Source organism: Chiroxiphia lanceolata, chromosome 3, assembly GCF_009829145.1.
Source record: "Chiroxiphia lanceolata isolate bChiLan1 chromosome 3, bChiLan1.pri, whole genome shotgun sequence".
Classification (NCBI taxonomy): Eukaryota; Metazoa; Chordata; class Aves; order Passeriformes; family Pipridae; genus Chiroxiphia; species Chiroxiphia lanceolata.
Window position 1 is genome coordinate 32,888,887 of NC_045639.1, and position 21,246 is coordinate 32,910,132.

Genomic DNA, 21,246 nt, shown 5'->3' on the forward strand with positions numbered 1-21,246 from the left:
CACGTAGTGAAATTCACCTCATTTGCTAGTCTTATATCTGAAACCTATCATGTAAAATGTACAGGAATGACTTTCCTACATCTAGCCTGATTTCCAGTCTCTGTAACACATACAGGTTTCATGGAGAGGTACCTTTCTGTAAATGTACCTCTTACACCTTCAGAATTAACAGCTGTTTCTATGACAGACACAAGATTCTACATATGTGTATATGTTCATGTTTATACATGTATACACATAGATACACATATATGCACAATAAAAACAAAAAAAATCAAATTAATTTATTGAAATAATTTTTGAAACACAAAGTACTTAGTTTGAGTAATCACACTGAAAACAACTCCATACAGTTGATGGCAATTTTTTTTCTTTAGAGTAAGATTTTTCCTATCAAATTCCAGTTTCTTTTTAAGTTCAGAGTACCCAAATTGTGTATCCTATCAGCTGTTACCTTTTCCCTATTTTGTACGCACTTCTGATATAGAGCTCTTCATGAATGCAGATGAAGAAAAATTAGGTACTTGTATATTATTTTAACTTGCATTACTCTGGAAATAGCATTAGTTTGTTTAGCTTCCCTTTAACCCTGAAATACATCATGTCCATCTGTACTGTCAGTCATGCAGTCACTGATATTAAGACAGAAATACTGAACAGAAGAGCTAAGCCAAATAATTTCAAAGCGACTTTACAGCTTCTCAGGCAGTACTGCTCCAGAGCAGGATAAAATTAATACCTGTTTTTTTTCTGTCTTATTTATTTCAAAAACAAGAGGCGTAGTTTCAACCAATGTATGTACACATCCAACAGCTGAACTTATAAATGTGTCCTCTGTATTTGATATAAACCATACACCATTTTAGATCTGTAAAATTATTCAAAGCTTCATTTCTTTCCAAAGCACTTTTGGTACAGAGCACTGCATGAATGATGTGATGAGAACTGCCCACCTTTCTGAACATACCAGTCAGTGTGGTGAAAGGAACATCAAGGACAATGTGACATGGAACACAACGTTTACTGGCATGCATTCAGGATGACCTGCCTGAGTCAGTGTGGCCCCATGGGCCCTAAGAACATTCACTTCTGCTCATGAGTAATGTCCCAACCCAAAAAACCTTTCAGCACCACATCCGGCCCAACACAACCCCCTCTGGGTGAATCAGGAGATCTTCCCTGGGTTCTAACCACCAGGGGCTGAAAATATATCATAGGTTGAACCATATTAGGTCAAAGACATAATAACAAACCCTATTTGGCCACAGAAATAAATTCTTTTTCATACATCATACTTCCTGGCTTTATACTCATCTTCAAAACTCTGAGACAGTTGCTTTCCCTGCCTGGGTTCGTAGAAGCTGAAAAATTCTAGACTTATCTGTTTTACCTCCATGTCACACCAAATTAGTTCCAATGGCAGACAGATGTCAAAATAGGTAAACTAATACTTAAAAAATCAAAGACAAAAAAGATTGGAAAGTACCTGAAGTTCTACTGAAGAAAGTGAACTATAAGCCATTCCCGCAAAATATTGCTTAATTGAGTCCATGCTACACTAAGCAATAATTGCTACCATGTGCTGTATATAGAGCACTTGAAAATAACATAAATATTACAGAGGTTTTTTGTAGACGTGACAACTATATCAGGAAAGGACTGTTCGGTTTTGCTAAACTCTGGATGATTCTGCAGTTGTCATGGGAGTGATCCAAGCAAGATGACAGATGCTCCCCATAAGATGGAGATCTGAAAAGGTTGCAGTCTTTAGGAAATTTTCCTTCCTCTTTCAATACTAACCAGATTTTTTGACAGTCAGAACTTTTATAGAAACATTGTCTTCATGACAATGGTCTCCTAGAGCTATTCTGAACCAAATGCTGCTGCCATGAGCACAGAAAATTAATACCATACAAAACTGAGGTGGCTTTTGTTCTGTAAAGATTTAAAAGGCCTCTGTGATGATCTCCAAAGCAGCAGTATGGGCTCACTTTGTACCTTAGGAAGATGAAAATTACACCAATACAAAGAAAGAGATAGCAAGTACATACCTGGTAGAGAGATTTACATCAGGTGTTCAGCCTCATGGATGAAGTGGTTGAGATTTTCTGGCATCATTATCTGTTCTGAAAAGCCAGTCTCTTGAACAGTGAGTCGGCTCCTGCCTCTCCATCTTTCACACCATGTAATATTGCCTGTACATATTTAAATTGTGTATTTTTAAGTCTCTGCAGACATCTCCCCTCTATTACATTAATTACGACAGGAAAACTGATGTGCTGTCATAACAGTAGTCATCCCACTCTTCAGGAACACACTGTCTGTAGACAGTAGGTTTTACCTCTATTACGTGAAAAACAAAGTTGTTTACATTCCATGCATCTGCTAAGAGAGGGAGGCTCAAACGAGGAAAACATCTGTGCTGAGAAAACATACACACATATAGTTTTAAAAGATATTTTCTTTTTCTTAGTGAATAAGGTTAAGTCACATAAAAAAATAATCTGAAAAAGATGGTAGTGGTGGCAGTCTGTCGCAAAACTCTCTGCCTTTTTTTTTTTTTCAGCCGTGGACCCGTCACTGTACATACTGGCAAAATGGGAACAGCTAAAGAAATTCACTGGAAAAACTTTAATGCCTCCTCCCTTTCTGGGCCATTTCAATGAAGAGCTGTTTTGGAGCCAGCTGTCCTTCACTAGCAGGTAAACTTGTTGCTAAGATGGTAATTTCTGTGGGGATCTTATGTTTAAATACTGTCAGCAAATAATTTATTCTCCATTCTAAGAAGCTTTACAAAGCTACACAGCTTTACAAAGTCGTCAAGATGGTTTCCCCCTCCATGCATCAAAATAATATGCATTTACTGATGCTTCAAATCCAATTAATTAACTTTTCTCTTCAGGGAGCATATTCTTACCATTCAGTAACAGCCCATACCACAGACTGTGCAAATCCAGAATACAGATAACCATATTTTTAGAGACTGCATCATTCTGTTGAAGGGAAGAGCAAGCTAAAACCATGTAAGTGAGGAAATTATTTCGCACAGGTTTCTGGAAAACTCTGAAAAAAATCCAATTTTAAGCAGAGTAGTAGCAAAGATGCTTAAAAATGAAACCATGTAAAACCATCTAGATGAAAATAACTCAGGTCTAGTCAGATGTAAATATTTTAGATTAGACTGCAGCTTTATTGCTGTGTCAGTGGGAAAATCCCCATGCCTATAAAGCGCCCAAATGAAGTGCCAGTCTATTGCTCATGGAACAAAAGTTATGTATATTTGAATAAACCAATACTGCTTTAAGTAATATGTTTGTAAATCCTAATGCAACAAACAGCCTGCTACTTCGACTGTATTACAAGAATAACAAAAAAGATTAAATTCTTGCTCTCAGGACCCCACTCCCACCCTGTAATTAATTAACACCAAATTAAACTGGAAAGTGCCGGGACAACTTACCGAGCCACCTCAGGCCCCAGCCCTGCCCACAGCGGGCAGTAAGCTGAGCTCAGCTCCCACCTCTGCTGAGGAGGGATGCTTCTCCATCCCTCCAGCCCAGCACCTGCCCTGCTCCCTCAGGGCAACCTGGGTGGGGCATCCCGTGGCATCCCAGTGCCTGGATGAGATGCAGGCAGGCGGAACTAATCCTCCATAATCGCCTTACAAATACCAGTAGCTCTCTTCCAGAAAATCTGGGGCTGAAACAAAGCACGCAACTTTGTCAGACAGCACAGCCAGATGAGAAAGAATCTTAGGCAGACTGAACTCTGAAGAAAGCTGACCACAACAACAGCACTGTACAGAAAAATGTTTATTGCAAGTGTTGTTGTCTGAGAATTGCTACCATTTCATCAGCAAAAGCAGTGGCAAAAGAAACATGTCATTATTGTCCTTTTGTCACGAAATCTGGTCCATATGTCAGCACTGGTCTCTCAGCTGGTTGCTCAGTTCCTGAAGTTCAGCAATCATGTTGTCCATAGCTGCCACCTCATCAGCTATCTCACTGTGAACCTCATTACTTGTTACGTCTATGAAAAGTTGCTGCATGACAAAAAGAAATACTTATAAGTACATTATAAATAAATACTTTTAAAATATACATACAGTTTCTCTATTTCAGTGTAGAGACAGAATACAGGAAGCTCATCACCACTATACCGCCTTTCATATTTTTGCTAACTACGATGGCATCTCTCTCTAATAAAAGGCTATTTTGTGGCTAATTAACAGAAGGTGCACACACATACTCATATAGAGACCTGAAAGCTGTGTCACACATCTGATATTCTGCCAAAGGGGATGAATCCTCCTGTGGACACTGGGGTTCTGTTCTGACCTGACTGCCTATTGTAGGAAATGAATAAGATGGTTTTATTACAAGCAGAGGTTTCCATGGTTGCCTCATGTGGAGTTACCTGGAGGTCATTTTATCTGGGGAGCTGGGGAGCCATTTTGTGGCCGAGGACTGGTGGGCTGCTCACTGTTCTGCTTACAGTTACCTATTGCTGCTCACTGTTCTGCTACAGGGTTGCTTACAGTTACTTACTGTTGCTTACAGTTATGGTGTGAAGGCGGCTGGAAAGTATGAAAGGCAGTAAGACCAGTCTGGGCTCACTGGGACCAAGGGACCATGTGGCCGGGGGCAGGGAAACAACTTGGTAGGTTGGTTAAAACAACCAGTGGACTGCAAGAAGAAGACTATATCACCTTTTAAGGAAGAAAAGAGTGAGGCTTGGCATGGGAGGAGCAAGGGAGTGGTTATGTCAATCAAAGGGTCTTAAAAGGGCTTGTCCCTCCCATTTGGGGTGTGCTTGGACCTGGTCACGAGTCCGGTGCACCCAGCACGGTGTTAATAAAGTTCTTTGTTTCACTTTATTTGGCTGTCTCCAAAATTTTAATTAGAGAGATTTCTCACACCTCTGCTGACTCCTGATTCCATTGAAAGTAAAGGACTTTTTTAATGAAACTCAAAACATACTGTCACTGGAGTTTACAAGCCCACCTGCAGATAAATTAGTTGTGAACTTTAATGACCATTTTCCCCAGTGTCATGTTTTGTTGCATAATTTTCTCTAGACTCTCAAATAAATACTTTTTGACATTTGATGTCCAGACATGCATGGCTGGAGACATTCACCTGCGTGTAATTAAGTTATAAAAGAGAAAACAAAACACTACAGAAAAATAAAAAAAATATTGTTCTTGAAGACAAAAAAAAGCAGCTAACTTGTGAGCTATCATAATCATCATCTATTCACAGGGAAAGCAAGGGAGAGGACTGTTACATGGCTGGTCTAAAGCCTCGAGATATGCAAGCTCTGACGGGAGTTTTGTGTATGCTGCACCCGAACATGTTGCTACTGCAGGACCAGAACCCGTCATTGAGGCTGCGTGAGGTATCACTCCACAAAAACGTGGGGAAGGGGTTACACCCAAACACACATTTCCCCTTTATTATGTAAAGGGAGAGTGATTCACACTTCATTTGACTACATTTGACTACATACAACAAAAAGCCTACATTTAGAGAGAAAAAAAAACCAAGAAAACAAAAGTTGCTCTGGAGTACATCTGTACATCATTATATCATCAAAGCATAATGGAACAATAAAGATACGCATACACACAAAAATGTTCTTAAAAGGCTTGAACCAAGGTTTTCAATGTGCCTCAAAACAGTGTTGTCACCAAAGAAAGGAACCTCTTACATAAAAATAGGAACATGTTCGTGCTACAAGTACAGAAACTCTTCTGACTTTCAGACCCAAAATCTCACACTGGGAACGTGATAGAAAAATTTGGTTCTTTCTGGCTAAAACAGCTAAATAAATCAGCATAATATAATTATTTGTTCAACCCCCACCTCCCCACCCAGTTAAAGAGATCTATTCATCCAGACAGCCTGGGGAAGTTTCATGCACCACCATCCTTTGGGCTTTGTGCCCCATGTTTCCCCAAAACAGTACCCACATTTCATGCACTTAGGATACATCTCCATAATCTTTCTCTTTTTCACAGACCCCACCTGTCAGATCCAAATGCTGCGTGGGGGCAAGGGCCACAGCATGTGGCTGCTCAGAAGGCTCTATATAGAAAGAAGCCCATGAACAACACATTTTTGAGTTGCAGACTGTGGATGCATTTGCCAGTCCAGCACAACACCAGAGCTCAAATGTCAAAGATGGAGAGCTCATGAAAGGCAAGAAGTCTGAGAAGCAACATTGTTTCACCTGTTTACTGATTTGTTCCAATTGCGTGCACTGACTACAACATTTTGGAATTTTATCTTTTAAAAGTTACTTTCACTGTTCTTTTATTTCTTCTGAAATCTTAACTAGTGAATCTGCTCTTAGCCCATTTTTTAAGTGCTTTTCTCTATTAAAAGAAAAAAAGAAAAAAAATCCCACGCTCATATTGACTCACAGGGCAGCAAAAGGAGATGCTACAGTCAAGCTTGGACAGGCGTAAACAGTGCTAAACTGTTTGTTCATTGGAACTGAAAGAAGATGACTGAATTTTTGAACTACAACACACTTTGAAAATTCAATATGACTTCAAATTAAAAATAAGATGGCATCTTGGAAGGGATACAAAAACAGTGAGGTCATATAAACAGCTTAATCTCTAACATGTCCGTTTTCTGAGAAGTACCATAGAACTTAGAGGAAGCATTATCTGCCAATAGTATAGATGTTCTCTTTATTAGTGCCTTCAGAAATTAAGAGTACAATTTACTAGACTCATGCATTCCTCATCTTTCAGATACTGCATGATCTTTCATAAAAGGACTTAAAAGAGAATGAACCAAGTTTAGCACACTGATGATTAATCAAGACTTTGTAACAGAAGCACATGTTATAAAACTTATGCTCTATAATTCACAATCGCTAACCCCCCCTCCACAGGCAGGAAGAATCCCTCTTTAAGACATGAAGTGTATTTTGAATGAAAACAGATGATTTAAATATGATGACAATTTCCAAGTAATTAATATCTGAATTGGTAAGGTAATGAGTTCTATTTTTTAATAAATAACTTTTTAAAACACCTCAAGTGACACAAAGTAGTCCTGACACATTTTGATTCTTTCTGCAGGTTTAGATCCATTCTTTCTGAGACTGCCCTGCCTCTCCCATGACCACTCACATAAAAAGTAGGTCTTTGAAATGACTGATTTCTTTCAAATGCTCAGATCGGTTTGCCCAACATTTTAGGCAATATTCTAACTTACTCCGAAATGTCAATGCTGCCTCTTAAAACTTATTTCAGTCAAAGCCCAGCAGGAAGAAGGGAAATAGAAGTTTACTTAAAACTGGAATCCTTAACAGCATAGAGATGAATGTCCACCTGATGGTGCACTGAGACAGGCAGGTATTATTTGATCTATAATTGATTCAAAACAGAGAAATGATTTCTGGCAACAGAACAAAGATTCCTAGCTTTCAAACAAAAATTCCTACCTTTCAAACATTCCTACCTTTGCTTTGGATGACAAGCCACGTAAGTTGAGCCGAGCTGAAGAAAGTATCTGCAAAGCTTCCTGATGATTAGATTTGTTCTTACTGCATTTTATAGCCACTAGAATCCAAATACAGAAGGACCCCAAAACAAAAAAGCATTAGCACTCCAGCAATAATCTTTAAACGAAAACATTTCAAGATCTTGATACCTTCCATAGGCAATTTTAAAATGTAATATCCCCAAAAAGAAACATGAAGAAAAAAAGTGCCAAGTAATTTTAAGATCACTCTAAACTCAACAGGTATATGTATCCTTCTCAACATAAATATCACAAAACAGTAAGTAATCTTACTAAGTCAAAGTCTGATCCATCTCCTGACTGGCACATTCAATCTAACAACTTATGTGAATATCTGAGGACTGAGATGAACTGCAGATGCAGTTTCCCTTGCATTATGAAGTTGCTAGATCATGAAATTAATTGATTCCATGATTACCAGTCATATGTTTACTGACTCACCCTACACAATTTCTGCCTCATTCCAAGTATATTTTTGTCTGCACTATCAGGATGATACTCTCTGTTAAAGGACTCCCAATAGTAGGAATAAATGTGATGGGTAAAGGAGATTATTATTTTGCCACTAAGCTTAATAAATATTTGTTACACTATTCATGAGTAATGACATTTCTTTTCAGGTGAACATACCATGTGCAATCTCTGTGGCTCCTTTTACCACCTCCTTAAAAGAAGAAACATCTTTCTCCCAATCACTTGATTGAATTTCACATTTATGTGCTTTAGTGAGACACTGCAGTGACTGTGAGGAGGAAAAAAAATTATCAATATGTGAGAAAACAAACTAGAAGACTACTTTAGTTTTAAGTATCTATGAAATTAATGGTCAACCTGGAAAATGAGTGTATCTTTACTATGCTTGATTTCCTGCGAGTTGGGAGTACTGTCCAGTTAAGTGCCAGCTGTAACACAGATGTTCCTCACCAAGTATGAGTGGCATATAAAGTAACGTGTCTAATTCTTATCTTTTAAAAATCTGTCTAGACTGATGGATGTGACCCATGTTTGCCAACTCATCGTAATTAAATGCACATGAAAAACAGAAAAATACTTGCATTCACACTTCAAATAGCAAATTTGTACCTAAAAAAATTATAACTGAATACATCAAAGCCTTCTTCCTGTATATGTATTCTTGGCAAATAATATATTTTACAGACACAGCTATTAGCTGCCTAACTGCTCTAGTTCTCAGTGTGAACAGGAAAAATAAATGTACACAATACGGAAGGAGGGTCCCATTAAAGAAAAAAAAAAGAAAAACTTAAGCAGAAGAAATTAGTTTTTGCTTTAGAGTTTTGTTTTCTCTCTACAGCATCAAAAACGTGAAACAAATATATACCAGAAGCTACATGCATGGATGGCTTGGTTCAATGAAAACTCTCCAGTTATCTTTTTGAAGAGTTTAAATATCATATAAAAGAATAACAAATTTGCAGTGTGGTACATACACATGAGCACAATAAAGACTTCAGAACTTGTGGGGTGTCACCCCAGAAGCTTCTACTCTCTCTCTCCCACTGGAGTTTCAATCACTATGGCACAGGGGACTGAATCGCTCATGCATTTGTAAATTCTAGCAAAGGGATATTAAGTCAAACTAGAGTGAATTATATTTTTTTTTTCATAACAATCTAGGTTATAACTGGTAGCAGTTCTGGCCAGCAGAGGCAAGAACTTCCAAGAGAAGGAACAACAGTTTTTACAGCAGTCTGATTTCAGTCTGCACATGTCTGAGTCAGAGCAGCAAATGAGGGGGGTTTTGCTGACAGATGTCAGGGAGGGGAAAGAATTCAAAGTCTTATGAGCTGTTTGTTTGCACTTCTGGAACCTGGATTTATCCTGAAAGGAAACAGTTATGAGCTGGGGAAAGTTCGAGGAACAGAGAGATTTCATAGCCTTGGTATGTATCAGCAGGAAACTTGAAGGTTGGAAAGATTCCTTGGTGGGAAAGGTGTGGACTGGACTGCATTCAGCATAGGGAAGAGAGAAGTACTGAATGAGGTGGCAGTTCAGATACACTGAAGCATGAGAGTAAATATATGCTAAGGTAAAGAAAAAAAATAAAACCCCCACAAACTCAACACTTCAGCAGTTTTACACTCCTAACTTGTAAACCTTGTCTGACTTTGATTCAATTTACAGAGCCTTGTTGAGAATTGTAAATGTAGTCTAGTGATTCATGTGGCATCAGCTATAGCAGCAGAGCAGAAAATTAAAAAAAAAAAAAACCAACAACCAAGCCATCCTTTACAATAGCCAGGCATACAAGATTGTTCTTTCAAATGCAATGTTAGGAACTAAATTGGTTAAATATAATTAAACCTGCACTGTATAAGGTGCAGAATAGAAGAGTATGGAGTAAAGGTCAAACCCTACATTTGTAAGGAGGTACATGACACTATTAAAGATCTCTTCCATATCTTTGTCCTGTGATGCCACAATATAGTAAATAGGGCCCTTTCAGAATTCATTGAACTTTTGCATTATAAATGGGTGGAAAACCGCACCTCTACATCTAGAATTTTTCTATAGACAGCTATATGCACTGAATATCTGACTGACACATGATGGTGCCTATGGCAGTGAAGCAAACAAATACTGGTTTTATAATTTTTACTTTATAATATGATATCAGAAATCAGTGATTATTCAGTGCTTTGAAAATGAATTTTTACACTGTAAATTAATGTATACTGTGGCTGTAGGCAGTTTTGCTCTCTCATGATCTGTATCTATGGTACCGTCATACCAGGATATTTAGATACACACGTAAGCATACCTTAAGTATTTATAAACATCTTTCTGTCTTGCAGGGGCTGTAAGCATGTTCCATAACCAGTCTGATTAGGAAACACAGTTTAAGTCCTGTCTACTCTACAAATTGAAACCATGTTTTTAACTCGGTTAGTAAAAAATACTGTGATGCAACCAGATTCTGAAATGATTACATTTATAGTATAGACAGGGCCTCTGCTCCTTTGCATGCCTGAGTAAGAATCTGAGGATATATTACAGGATATTGCAGTGTCTGTATTTCTGAATTCTAAGTAGGCCAAATCCCTTTTACTTCAGCTGTAAAGAAAAAGAGGGAAGGAAAAAAGGTAAGAATTGGAGACAGACAGTAGCAATGACAAAACAAGGCTTTTCGCAGGGCAAAGCACAAAGAGACAATGAGTATGGCCCAAATTATTATAAGTTAAAGCCCACAGTCACACAATTTGTAGGTCCAACCATCTTCCTAATATGCCTGACATCAAGCAACATGCAATCCTCCAGACAGACATTTTCACCTAGGCCAAAGGCATACCCTGCTTAGGGAACACATACTGAATGCCAACCTTGTGTATTTTCAGCTTCAGTGAAGATCTGACAACCCATAAGTATTTTTGGAGTGTGCAAATCTATTTGAATTTTGGAAATTTAATATCAAATGCAAAGCACACTCAAGCACACAACAAAATAAACACTCCTAGCAGTGCAGAGTGGTTAGTTTGGAAATGCAATCAATTTGACTCCCTAGGAAGCGATAAGGACAGGAGATAGAAGTTAATATAGCAACACCAGCAACAGGTAAAGAGAAACCAATGGTTCAACAGAATGAATACTGTTATTTAATTCCATTTTAAGCTAATTAAGGCCAAAACATTTTTTAATCTGGGAACTCTAACTGTGGTATAGAGTATTTTAAATGCATTTTCCCTTAGTGATTGCAAAGTAGAATACAGATGGCTTATGCTGCCACTAGATCATGCTTTTAAGACCCATTTTTTTTTTCAGAAACTATAATATCTTGTCTCCAGAATCAAAGATTCCAATTAAAAAAAACCCCAAACCCACACCACCATTAGATTACAGACATTAGATTGCTGCCAAGAAAAGTTTCAGAATACAAATTCAGGACAATGCACATATGCTATGAGAGGATGCTTGAAAATGAAACACTGGGAAAAAAAAGAGATTTTTTTTTTAATGCACAAAAACTGATGTAAAACATCTTGCTCCTGTTGTAACAAAAATGTGTGCTGTAGGAACGCAAAAAGCAGAAAATAGCTTATAAAAACACTAAAGCAAAATACGTCTGGAATAAGAATATGTTTTACTATAGCAAGCACTATAGTTTGCTAGAAAACAGAAGGTTTCTATCAGAAGTGTAAAAAGTTATACCTCACAACACATTTACCTTTTCAATATCTTCCCCATTATCATTCTCTCCATTTCCGTAAAGTTGGGCATAAAGTCTCCAGATGGCCCCATCATTTGTCACTCGTGAAGTGACCCTGCCCAAGAGCTCTTGCAATTTTCCCTTCAATCCACTTGCTGCATCTCCAGCACGATCTGCCATACCATCCACTACTGCTCTGACCAGAATAGCCAGCACCTTAAAAAAGCGGTAGGAGAGAGTTTTTATTTCAACTCAAATCAACATCAATATATATAATGGCATATTTGGTCCCTCCTAATAGTTCAGTAAAAATACAAATATAGTACCATATGACAAGTAGAGAATTTACTTAGAAATACATTATTAGGGGAGTAATTCAACTGATTAATAATCTCATCTATGAGATTCTATGTTGGTGAATAGAAAGAGGTCAAAGACCTAAGGCAGAATTTTGGGTTACCTGAACAGGCTTGTGTGACAAGCAATGGTATAGGAATTCTGGCAGCATCCAAAAGATAATTTCATCTCATAATACAGTTCTAAAAAGATGAGTAAAGAGGCTGAACCAAATTAATTCAGGTAATGGAAGACACTGTTGCTTACAGGACCTCTATTTAACTACCTGCAGAAAGATGTACAGTGGGTAAGATGGAAACTGAAATGTAATTGAATATCACCTTAGGAACCTCTGTTTATAATGCACTTCTGGTAAATTACTAGCCAAATCAGTTCTATCAAACTCTTTTACAAGTACTCATTAATGGCCATATTTTCTGAGTCATGGGCTTGAGAATGTGGGATCTGGCCTGTGGAAATGCTGAGCATGTGTAGCTGCTGGTGAACTCAAATGGGAGCTTGGTTTTGCATGTATGAAATGCTACATAATACCAGGTGTCCCTGGAAAAATTGTGAGTCTTCATGTCCCAAACTAGACACTGAAAATTAGAAAGCAGTTTCACTTTGCCTCAGTTCCTTCTCAATAAAATGAGAAACTGTATATGTAAATTAAGACATGGTGAATTAGAAGAAAATAAAACCCAGAAAAGCTGTGGCTTATTAAGTGAGTAATACCCGTTCTGTGCAATGCATGAGATACAGAGACTGGGGAAGAAATAAGGATAAAAACAAAATGAAAGTCTCAAGAGGCATACATTGAAGATAGGCCAGTAAAAGTCACACAAACACCTTCATACTGGTACTTCCTAACTTGTGTGTCTGTCATTTGGCAACTTTAATGTTTCAACATTTTTGTCCATGTGATACTAATACTTACAATGCAATCACATTAATAGCAATATTAATATCAAGATAGTAATAAAATGAATGTCAAAGATGACCTGTGATTAGTCACAAACCACAGAAATATACCACTGCTCTAGCAAAAGCAGGATGGGGTTCATCCTCACAAATCAAGATGCAATTCACTGGCAGAAAACAATGTAAAAATTATGACAGTATCCAAGTATATCACACTTAAAATTAAAACATATGCAGTTTAGCATTTGTGATATGTCATTTCCTAAAACAATTTTTCTTCTACAGGACAACTGAATTAAAATGCACCCCAAAAAATAGTAAGTTTTTATCAGATACGGGAAATCTTTGACAGAACAACCCAAACCAATCAAAAAGGCAGAAACTGTTATTAATAAATACCTGTGATAGAAAAAGTGAAAATAATTATACATCTACCTGGTATCTTTTCACAGGTTATACAATATCATAGTAGCATCTGTACATCAGCTAAAGACTTCCTCCCTTTTCCCTGCCAAAACCATAACAGTAGCTTATAGCCTTTATAAAATTATATGACAAACTGGTTGTTCTTTCTTTTATTTTCTAGTCACTTTAGATAATAGAAAATATGATCAACTATTAATAGTCCCAAAGTTCTGAAATTCATATTATATTAATGATTTGGAATATGAGGGGCGAAACCCCATTATTAAATGAATCAGGTCTTCTATAATGATTTGCTAGCAAAACACCAACAAGTGTTGATATTTCCATTACTACAGCACTGTAATAAAAAAAAAAAAGAGGTGTATGAAGAAATATTCAACTGTGTTCTCTTTTGACAAGGAACAAGAACTGGTCCTGAGGATTCATACACAGATGTATGACTTGTCAGTTTAACAAAATATTTACTCAAAGTCAAAAAAGTTACTTCACATAAACATCATGTGTAGTCATAAAAAGTTTTAGAGCCAATGATATTTTGTTTGCACATGAAGAAAAAAATTTCCTTAGTCAGTAGGATTTAGCAACTGAAAAATTATCCGTATTCTCATAGAGCTCTGGCTTTGCTTACACTTTCATCATAACAATCCATCTCCTTTTTCTGTGTAAGCTTTAGCACTACAGCAGTGAAAATGAAACTAGTATCAAAACCCAGATTAAAGGGTCCATTAAACAGTAATGAATCATTAATGCGTGGTTGTGCCCAGTTCTTAAATGAAGTTATTTCAAACTGCAAGTGAATTGTGCTAATCATCAAAAAGTATTTAGCACTGGAGCAGAGCTTTCCATTTTAGATGGTTGTCCTAAGTGTTAAAATTTGTATCTTTGAAAAATTTTGAACTGCCATATATACTAAACTACTAAAGAAATGCTCTGTTACTCAGGATCTCAAACAAGCAGTAGAGCTTTTTTTGTTTGTTTGTTCATTTGGGTTTTTTTCATGTCTCTTTTAATGAACTGGGCTCCATATGACCACTGAGCAGAGTTTGTGTTTAGTATGACATCACACTATCTGCATTCCTCCTTCTCCTTTGCTTTTGTAAATAATGTGTGTTCACTAAAAACTGAACAAAAGACACCACGAGACAAAACCTTCAAAACAAACCAAATAATTTATAAATGCTGTGATTGTCACCAGTTAATCTCATTTCACAATTGTTCTCCAAACAACTCCTTTCATATAAAAATTCTCTTGGTCAAACCATTTTTAGAAGCTTCCCTAATACTAATCAAACTTGACAGTGCTCAAGAAAGAAGAAAACCCTCAGATATCAGATCCAAAACAACAAATCTGCAGTCTGTGAGCCCTCCCTGCACCCCTTCCAAATGAAAGGTTTTATAATAAAGATAATTGTCATTAGTGAGCTACTTAAAAGAAACAGAGCTCCAGAAGTTTTTAATTCCTACCCTCGCTTTTCAAAATCCCTTGGAACATGTCCTTGTGGCCTTTCATTAGAAACGGTTTGGCAACACAAACCACTGAAACAAGGATGTTACTTAATGTAGAGCTTAAGAGAAAAACTTTGCTAGAATCTCAAAAACATAGAACCGCAAAGTGGAACGCTTTGTCCGTACTTTTGCATTCGTATTCTTTGACAGCACATGATGAAGATTTGGTTTCTGAAGCAGTGCATCAACACAGCTTTTCTACCCACAAAACAGCTTTGTTATTCACCAAACTGTAACTTTCCAAGTAAAAAAGGTAGCTTTGTTATTCACCAAACTGCAACTTTCCAAGTAAAAAAGGTTGAGTGCCTCACGCATGTGACAAAAAGTAGTATGATGAGCAGTTGCAAACATGTTTCAGGTATATTTACTACCTCATACTAATAATTCAGAGACTAAATTGATGATTACAAGTAAGGCTTTTTCCCTGGGTACTTTTTAGTGACTGGTCTAAGAGTGGAAACTAGAGATAATTCAGTGAGCCTTCGTATGTTATTACATACATACATAACACGTATATTAAAGGTTTTCCAGGTATATTTCTCAGGAGGTTCATGAACAGTAAAAGAAATATGGAAATGTGAAGAATTTTAAGAACCAGTAAGGAGGGAAGGAAAAAAGGCATGCATTTAACATGTATGTGGAATGCTAGGAAATTGAGACCTTCAAAACTATGTCCTTTGCTGTAATCTTTTATTGCATTGTTGCTTCTTTATAAAGAGCCCTTTAGCCTTACTGTGTTCAATTCTGTCTGCAGAATCTGTACATACATATCTTCAAGCCTCATGACATCATGATCTCAGAACCTTTGCCACAAGGATGACATTGTTAAATTACTAAAATAGCTTAGAAGCAAATTCTCCCAGGTCTTCTGTACTCAGAAGAGTGTGAAAAAAGACACCAATGGCCTAACAGAAATTCCACATGAAGATCTGAATGCTAAGAAATTAGCGATTTAAAAATATGACTTCACACTCTTCTGAAATAAAATAGTCTGATGTAACTACAGAAATCAAGAACACTTCAAATTATATATTCAATTGCATACTTGTAATTGATGCATTCAGTCTCACAAGGGGTATTCTGCAACAATGATTATGCTAAAAGCAATTAGTCACTGGCTTTCTGTTTTCACAAAGAATCGATAACTCAACTTGTTTCTTTCAGTTTTGTGGATATTTATTTTATTTCAATTCCTACCTTCTTTCTCACCACTATGCCATCTAGCTTAGTAGTCTGTCAATAAAAATCTACGATGACTACAAATACTAAATATAACCTGAGAGAAGATCATACTATGCTGCATGGAAACAAAAGTGTAGGTTTCCATGTACTCATGCTTATGATTTTACATTGCTAAAACACAATTGCACAAGGCAGTTATACTGATGATCTCTAAAACAATCCAGTTGGCAAACTGGAGAGGCTTAGCAATTAATCGTGAGCTCTGTAAACAATCTCAGCACAAGCTTTTATTTTTATATGCTTTTTTGTTTTGCTACAGAAATACTCTTCTCTTCCTTGTAAGAAAATTGATTAAAGTATTTCTGAAATTCTTTAATGAGGGTCTGAGGTTTATCTTGGCAAAATAGTAAAATCCTTCTAATTGAGGAAACTGTATTACAAGTTACAATGAAACCCATAAACACTTCACATATCAGAAGTCAAAGTTAAAATTAGGAAAGAGAGCATACATATGCTTCTGTAAAAATGATAAAAGTTAAATGAGAACAAGATGACGAAAGAGTTATAAAACAAAAATAGAAATTTAGCGCAAGCAATATCCCCAAATATTTTAACAAAATATACTACATAGAATCTGATGAATAACAGTAACAGGAGTCTGTATCATCTAAAAATATTTAAAACGGACAAATACATGTAGAAGGTTCTATTCCTAGTCAGCTGTCAATCTGTTTAAAATAATACAGTACACCACCCCTAGAAATGCTATTTAAACTAACAATTGAGAAAAAAATTCATTGAAAAAAGCCAACCACCTAAAAGATGTTCCATGACAGGCCCTACCAGTACTACAATACTGCAGCTGTAAAACACACTAATCCTTATCACTTAAAGACTTTTCCATAGACATTTTTTAGTGCAAAGAGAGTTTTACACCTTTTAATGTTAGTTGCATCAAATCCAAAAGATTTTATTAAGATAGAATGTTATCCTGTGCATGACTGGTTTTATAGTAGTAAGTACTGCAGTCACGTACAACTTGTTATTAAAAACTATTCTGAAAGAAGTGTTTAACATCTCTGCTCCCATGAACAAACGAGATGTTTCCACAATCGTAACTAATTCTATCTTTTCTCTTTATTCATCACTGGACTCAAATTCACAAGATCCAGGAAAGTTATTTTTTATGGGACAAAAACCAAAACACACGCCCGGGTTCCATGACCAGCAGCAGCTGGTTCCTCTTACCCTGGTACTACGCACAATCTCCCTAAGAACTCGTAAGCTTTTAAACCAGATCCGTTAAGTTTGCAAGGGATTTTGAAGGTGTTTCACTACTATGCTTAAGAGATTCTTTGGCTTGCCTTTCAGATTCACCTTGCTGTTTTCACTGAGTGTACAGAACACTCCTTGGATCAGAACCTGGTTTCAGGCAAGGTAACATCACAGCTGAAGCTGTTGAAGTAGGTTCTCTGGATTTTGTCGAGAGCATACATTTACAAACACAAAAGTTAACTGAACTTAACTGAACTACAGTGAAAGATGAGCAAAAAACACCTCTTTTATTTTTCTTTATTCTGGTTATTAAGAATCAATGTTATGATTTTAATGCATTCAATTTACTTTCAAAGGCTCATTTGTGGAATTTTCAAACACATGGAAAAAGATCACCTTTCTTTAAACTAAATAATTTATATTATTTCTGATACTGAGACATGTGGGAACAATATGGAAAGAGGGGGTTATGCATAGTGTTTCATATAAAAATAGATCTTAAAACTGCAAGGCTCATATTTGTCCTTTGAAGAAGTCTGCAATCTGCAATCGGGATGCAAAGGTTTTTGGTTTTGTCCATTTTTATTTTAAACATTTATTCTTACAGTACAAATCTCCAAAAATTAAATCACTTGCCAACATAACTTCACTGGTATGCATACTGTCATTACTGATACCACTATCAGCAGCTATCAGCAATCTCTCTCTGTCTCAGAAGAAAAAGTAATGAACATATAGGATGACTAAATATGAAAACTTCCTGACCTGTGTATCCTTGTACTTTTCTCTTAAGTCCATGAGCCGGTGATAAGCTTTAATTGCCTCTGAAAACTCTCCAACATCTGTACTGGTGAGAAGATAGTTCTCCCATATTTGCCAGTGCTCATAGTTGCACTTGAGAGCTTCTTGGAGGGTTCGAAATGCTTTGATCCTAATCAATAACAAAAACAGATTAGAAATTAAGATTCTATATTAAATCTTGATTATAGAAGATTTCTAGACTAAAATTAGTTGGCATTCTATCAAATATAAAGCTGCTTATTTAAGAAAATACATTTAGAAAACAGTGCAATGTAAAAGCTATTGTTCGTCATTTACAATATTGATAATCCCTTTATCTCTTTTGCAAATTACTTTCTATCAGTTCATTCAAAACAGTACACTCTGTACTCTGAACTATGTAATTTTTGTTAGCTCTCATAATTATTTTTTGACAAAAATTCATCATAATTGTGCCATCTATGTCAATATTTTCCTTTCTGAATTTTTAACTGGAACCATGAGAAAAACAATCTTACTCATGCTGCAGTTCTAACGCACATTGAAAAACAGAAAATGACTGAATTCATGGCAGATGCAGAATGGTACTGACTTATTTCATCACACAGAAGAAGGTTACTTAACAGTTTTTTGTGATTTATTTTAAACATTTGCACATGGTAAACATGCATGTCCACTACACAGAAGCTCCGCATTTTTAACTGTTTTTTAACTTAGGTCAGCTGGAAGGTTTACTTACACTCTCTGCTCCCTGATGCTGAGTTGCTCAGTACAAATGTGTCAGAGTAGCCCAAACACTATTAGGGGTCCTTCTCCAAAGGTGCTGCCCAGTGAACCATCTCACAGGAGCAGGAGAAGGTTTCATGGAATAAAGGTGGAAGGCACAATTCCTATAAAATCACTATCAAGTTACAAAGCATCTTTATTTCTTCATATGGATCCACCGTAGGCAACTCTTGACCATTCTCTTACTAAAAGAGAGAAGTAATGGCATTCTCTGGTAAGCAACATGCCATCTGAAGTATATGTTGGTAAGGTCTATGTGCTTACTGTTTAAAGCTTTAAACATATTGCCAAAAGTTGCAACGAATGTGAAACTTTAAAAAAACCTTTGCTGGAGAATTGCAATTATATGGTTCTTTCTAAGAGACCAAAGTGTACTTTCAGTTGGACAGTCATGATACATAAAAAAAAAGCCACAAAGGAATAGATTCCTTTAAATAAAAACTTGAAACAGAGTTCTCCTGTGTTGGTAAAAAAAATCTACATTGGGAAGACATGACAATAAATCTCTTCTTAATAAATATCATATAAAGATGGCCTGTTATCAAAACTTGCAGTTCACTTCCTCTATTCTACTTGAGTAAGTTGTTAAAAGTGCTGTCTCTAAAGAAAGCCCAAAGAAATTGTTGGCTGAATTTCAAAAAGAGGGTCCAAGAGAGTGTAAATATCTCAGCCAGGAAAAGGTAATATCTAACTAGTTGATCAGGCCATTAAAAGCTTGGAATGGCTGGGTCAGGGAAAAATGCCAATAACTGCCAATCTAAGCCCTCAATATTAAAAAAGTTACTAAATACACATGAAGAGAGCAGAGTTCTAGAACAAAATTATGTAAGGAAAACAGGTAATTTGGCATAGCTACAGCAGAACAGTCCACAGGCAGGATCTTCCCGAGTTCACTCCCTTCTTCTTTCTCTTCCTGATATTTTGATAGACATAATGCTGATGAGTAAACATACTAACAGTTGAGTCTCCTCCACTGCTAACAGATTCACTTCACTAAGAGATTTTAGACCCTGATTTTGATAGATTGTATTAGAAAAGAACAGAGACCTGCTCCCTCCTCTGTGGATTCTGCTACAACGAAAGCTGGCATCTGTCACAGCTCTCTGACAGGCTGGAAGATGCTCTGCCTGACTGATGTACCCCACTGAGAAACTGTTTCTGCAACTGCTCATCAGCATCTGCAGGATTAGCCTGCATCATCTGTCCTATCTTCCTAAAAAAGTTAACAAGTTCTCAGAAGGGCAGATGCCAGTAAGATGCAAATGTGAAATGTAATCAAGATACCAAAGGGATGGGATGGAAGATGTATTTCACAAATCGTCACTGTCATGATGCTAATAAAGCCATCTAGAGTCTCAAAACAAATCCCCAATGTATTTAACCAATCGTGTAATGATGGTGTATCCTTAGCCAGTTAAACCAACTCATATCCAAACAGGAAACAGTAGCTGCATCAATGCATTATCCTGTCTCGGAAACCAGGAATCTTTCACCCAAAGGACAAAGGGCCAGTTCCAGCTTCAGTTTGTTCTGAGAAATCCAAGACCTAGATTTCAAGGACCTCCTGGCACCCAAGGAAGTTCTTCCTGGTAAACCAAATCACAGTCTGCTTTCATCGCAACTAATTTTTCTGAAGGAAATTCAGAATACACAAAACTTGTGGAGTCTTATAAAGCAAACAACCTCAAAACACAACAAAACCCCTTTCCTTTGGGTGTTAGCAAATTGTTTGCATACACTTTTCATAAAAGCGTAAACATTTTATATTTGTCTGTTGTATGAGACTCTGCCAAGACTTGGCCGAATGTGCAATCCATGAGTGGGCCTGATTTAACAGCGTGGTTGGAGTAAAGCTTGATTTTTTTGAGGGAGTGAAAGAAAACAATTAAATATTTTACTTTGTTTTCCTTTTCTAAATCCTCACTCAATTTTAGGGTTTTTTTTGCTGGCAGGCTTGAAAAATAAGAATTTAAACTTTCACCACCACTCAGTTCCCCCCATAAATTGTTCTGAAATGTACTGCTATAGATATTCTCTGTTTTGAGAGTGAGTTAAATGAGCTCATACACAGTCTTGGTCTATAAGTGACTACACGAATAATCAAAGAAGTTGCTATTCTACTTCAAATACAAGCCACACTTGCATACCAGCATGTAATACTGACATAAAATTTACTGTACAGTCCTATCCCACGTGATTCCTGGGGGGAAAAAGCGTAGAAACATGCCCCCCTTTACTGCTTTTGATACTATATCAAATAGATTACAAGTTTTGTATTTATTTAGCATATCACAAGAATAGATTAACAAGAATAAAATTCAACCAATA

At 36.7% G+C, this 21,246-nt stretch overlaps 1 protein-coding gene across 1 annotated transcript in view; it reads right to left on the reverse strand.

The window, feature by feature from the left end:
- Positions 1-3,256: 3,256 nt before the first annotated feature.
- The window catches only part of TTC27 (tetratricopeptide repeat domain 27), a 124,569-nt gene continuing 106,579 nt past the window's right edge, over positions 3,257-21,246 (reverse strand). Inside the window, exons 16-20 of the mRNA XM_032683979.1 lie at positions 18,118-18,283; positions 11,725-11,922; positions 8,172-8,283; positions 7,479-7,579; positions 3,257-4,042 (exon numbers count right to left, since the gene is read on the reverse strand). Coding sequence (XP_032539870.1) covers positions 3,920-4,042; positions 7,479-7,579; positions 8,172-8,283; positions 11,725-11,922; positions 18,118-18,283 — 700 coding nt within the window. The 3' untranslated portion in view covers positions 3,257-3,919. The remainder of the gene's footprint in view (positions 4,043-7,478; positions 7,580-8,171; positions 8,284-11,724; positions 11,923-18,117; positions 18,284-21,246) is intronic.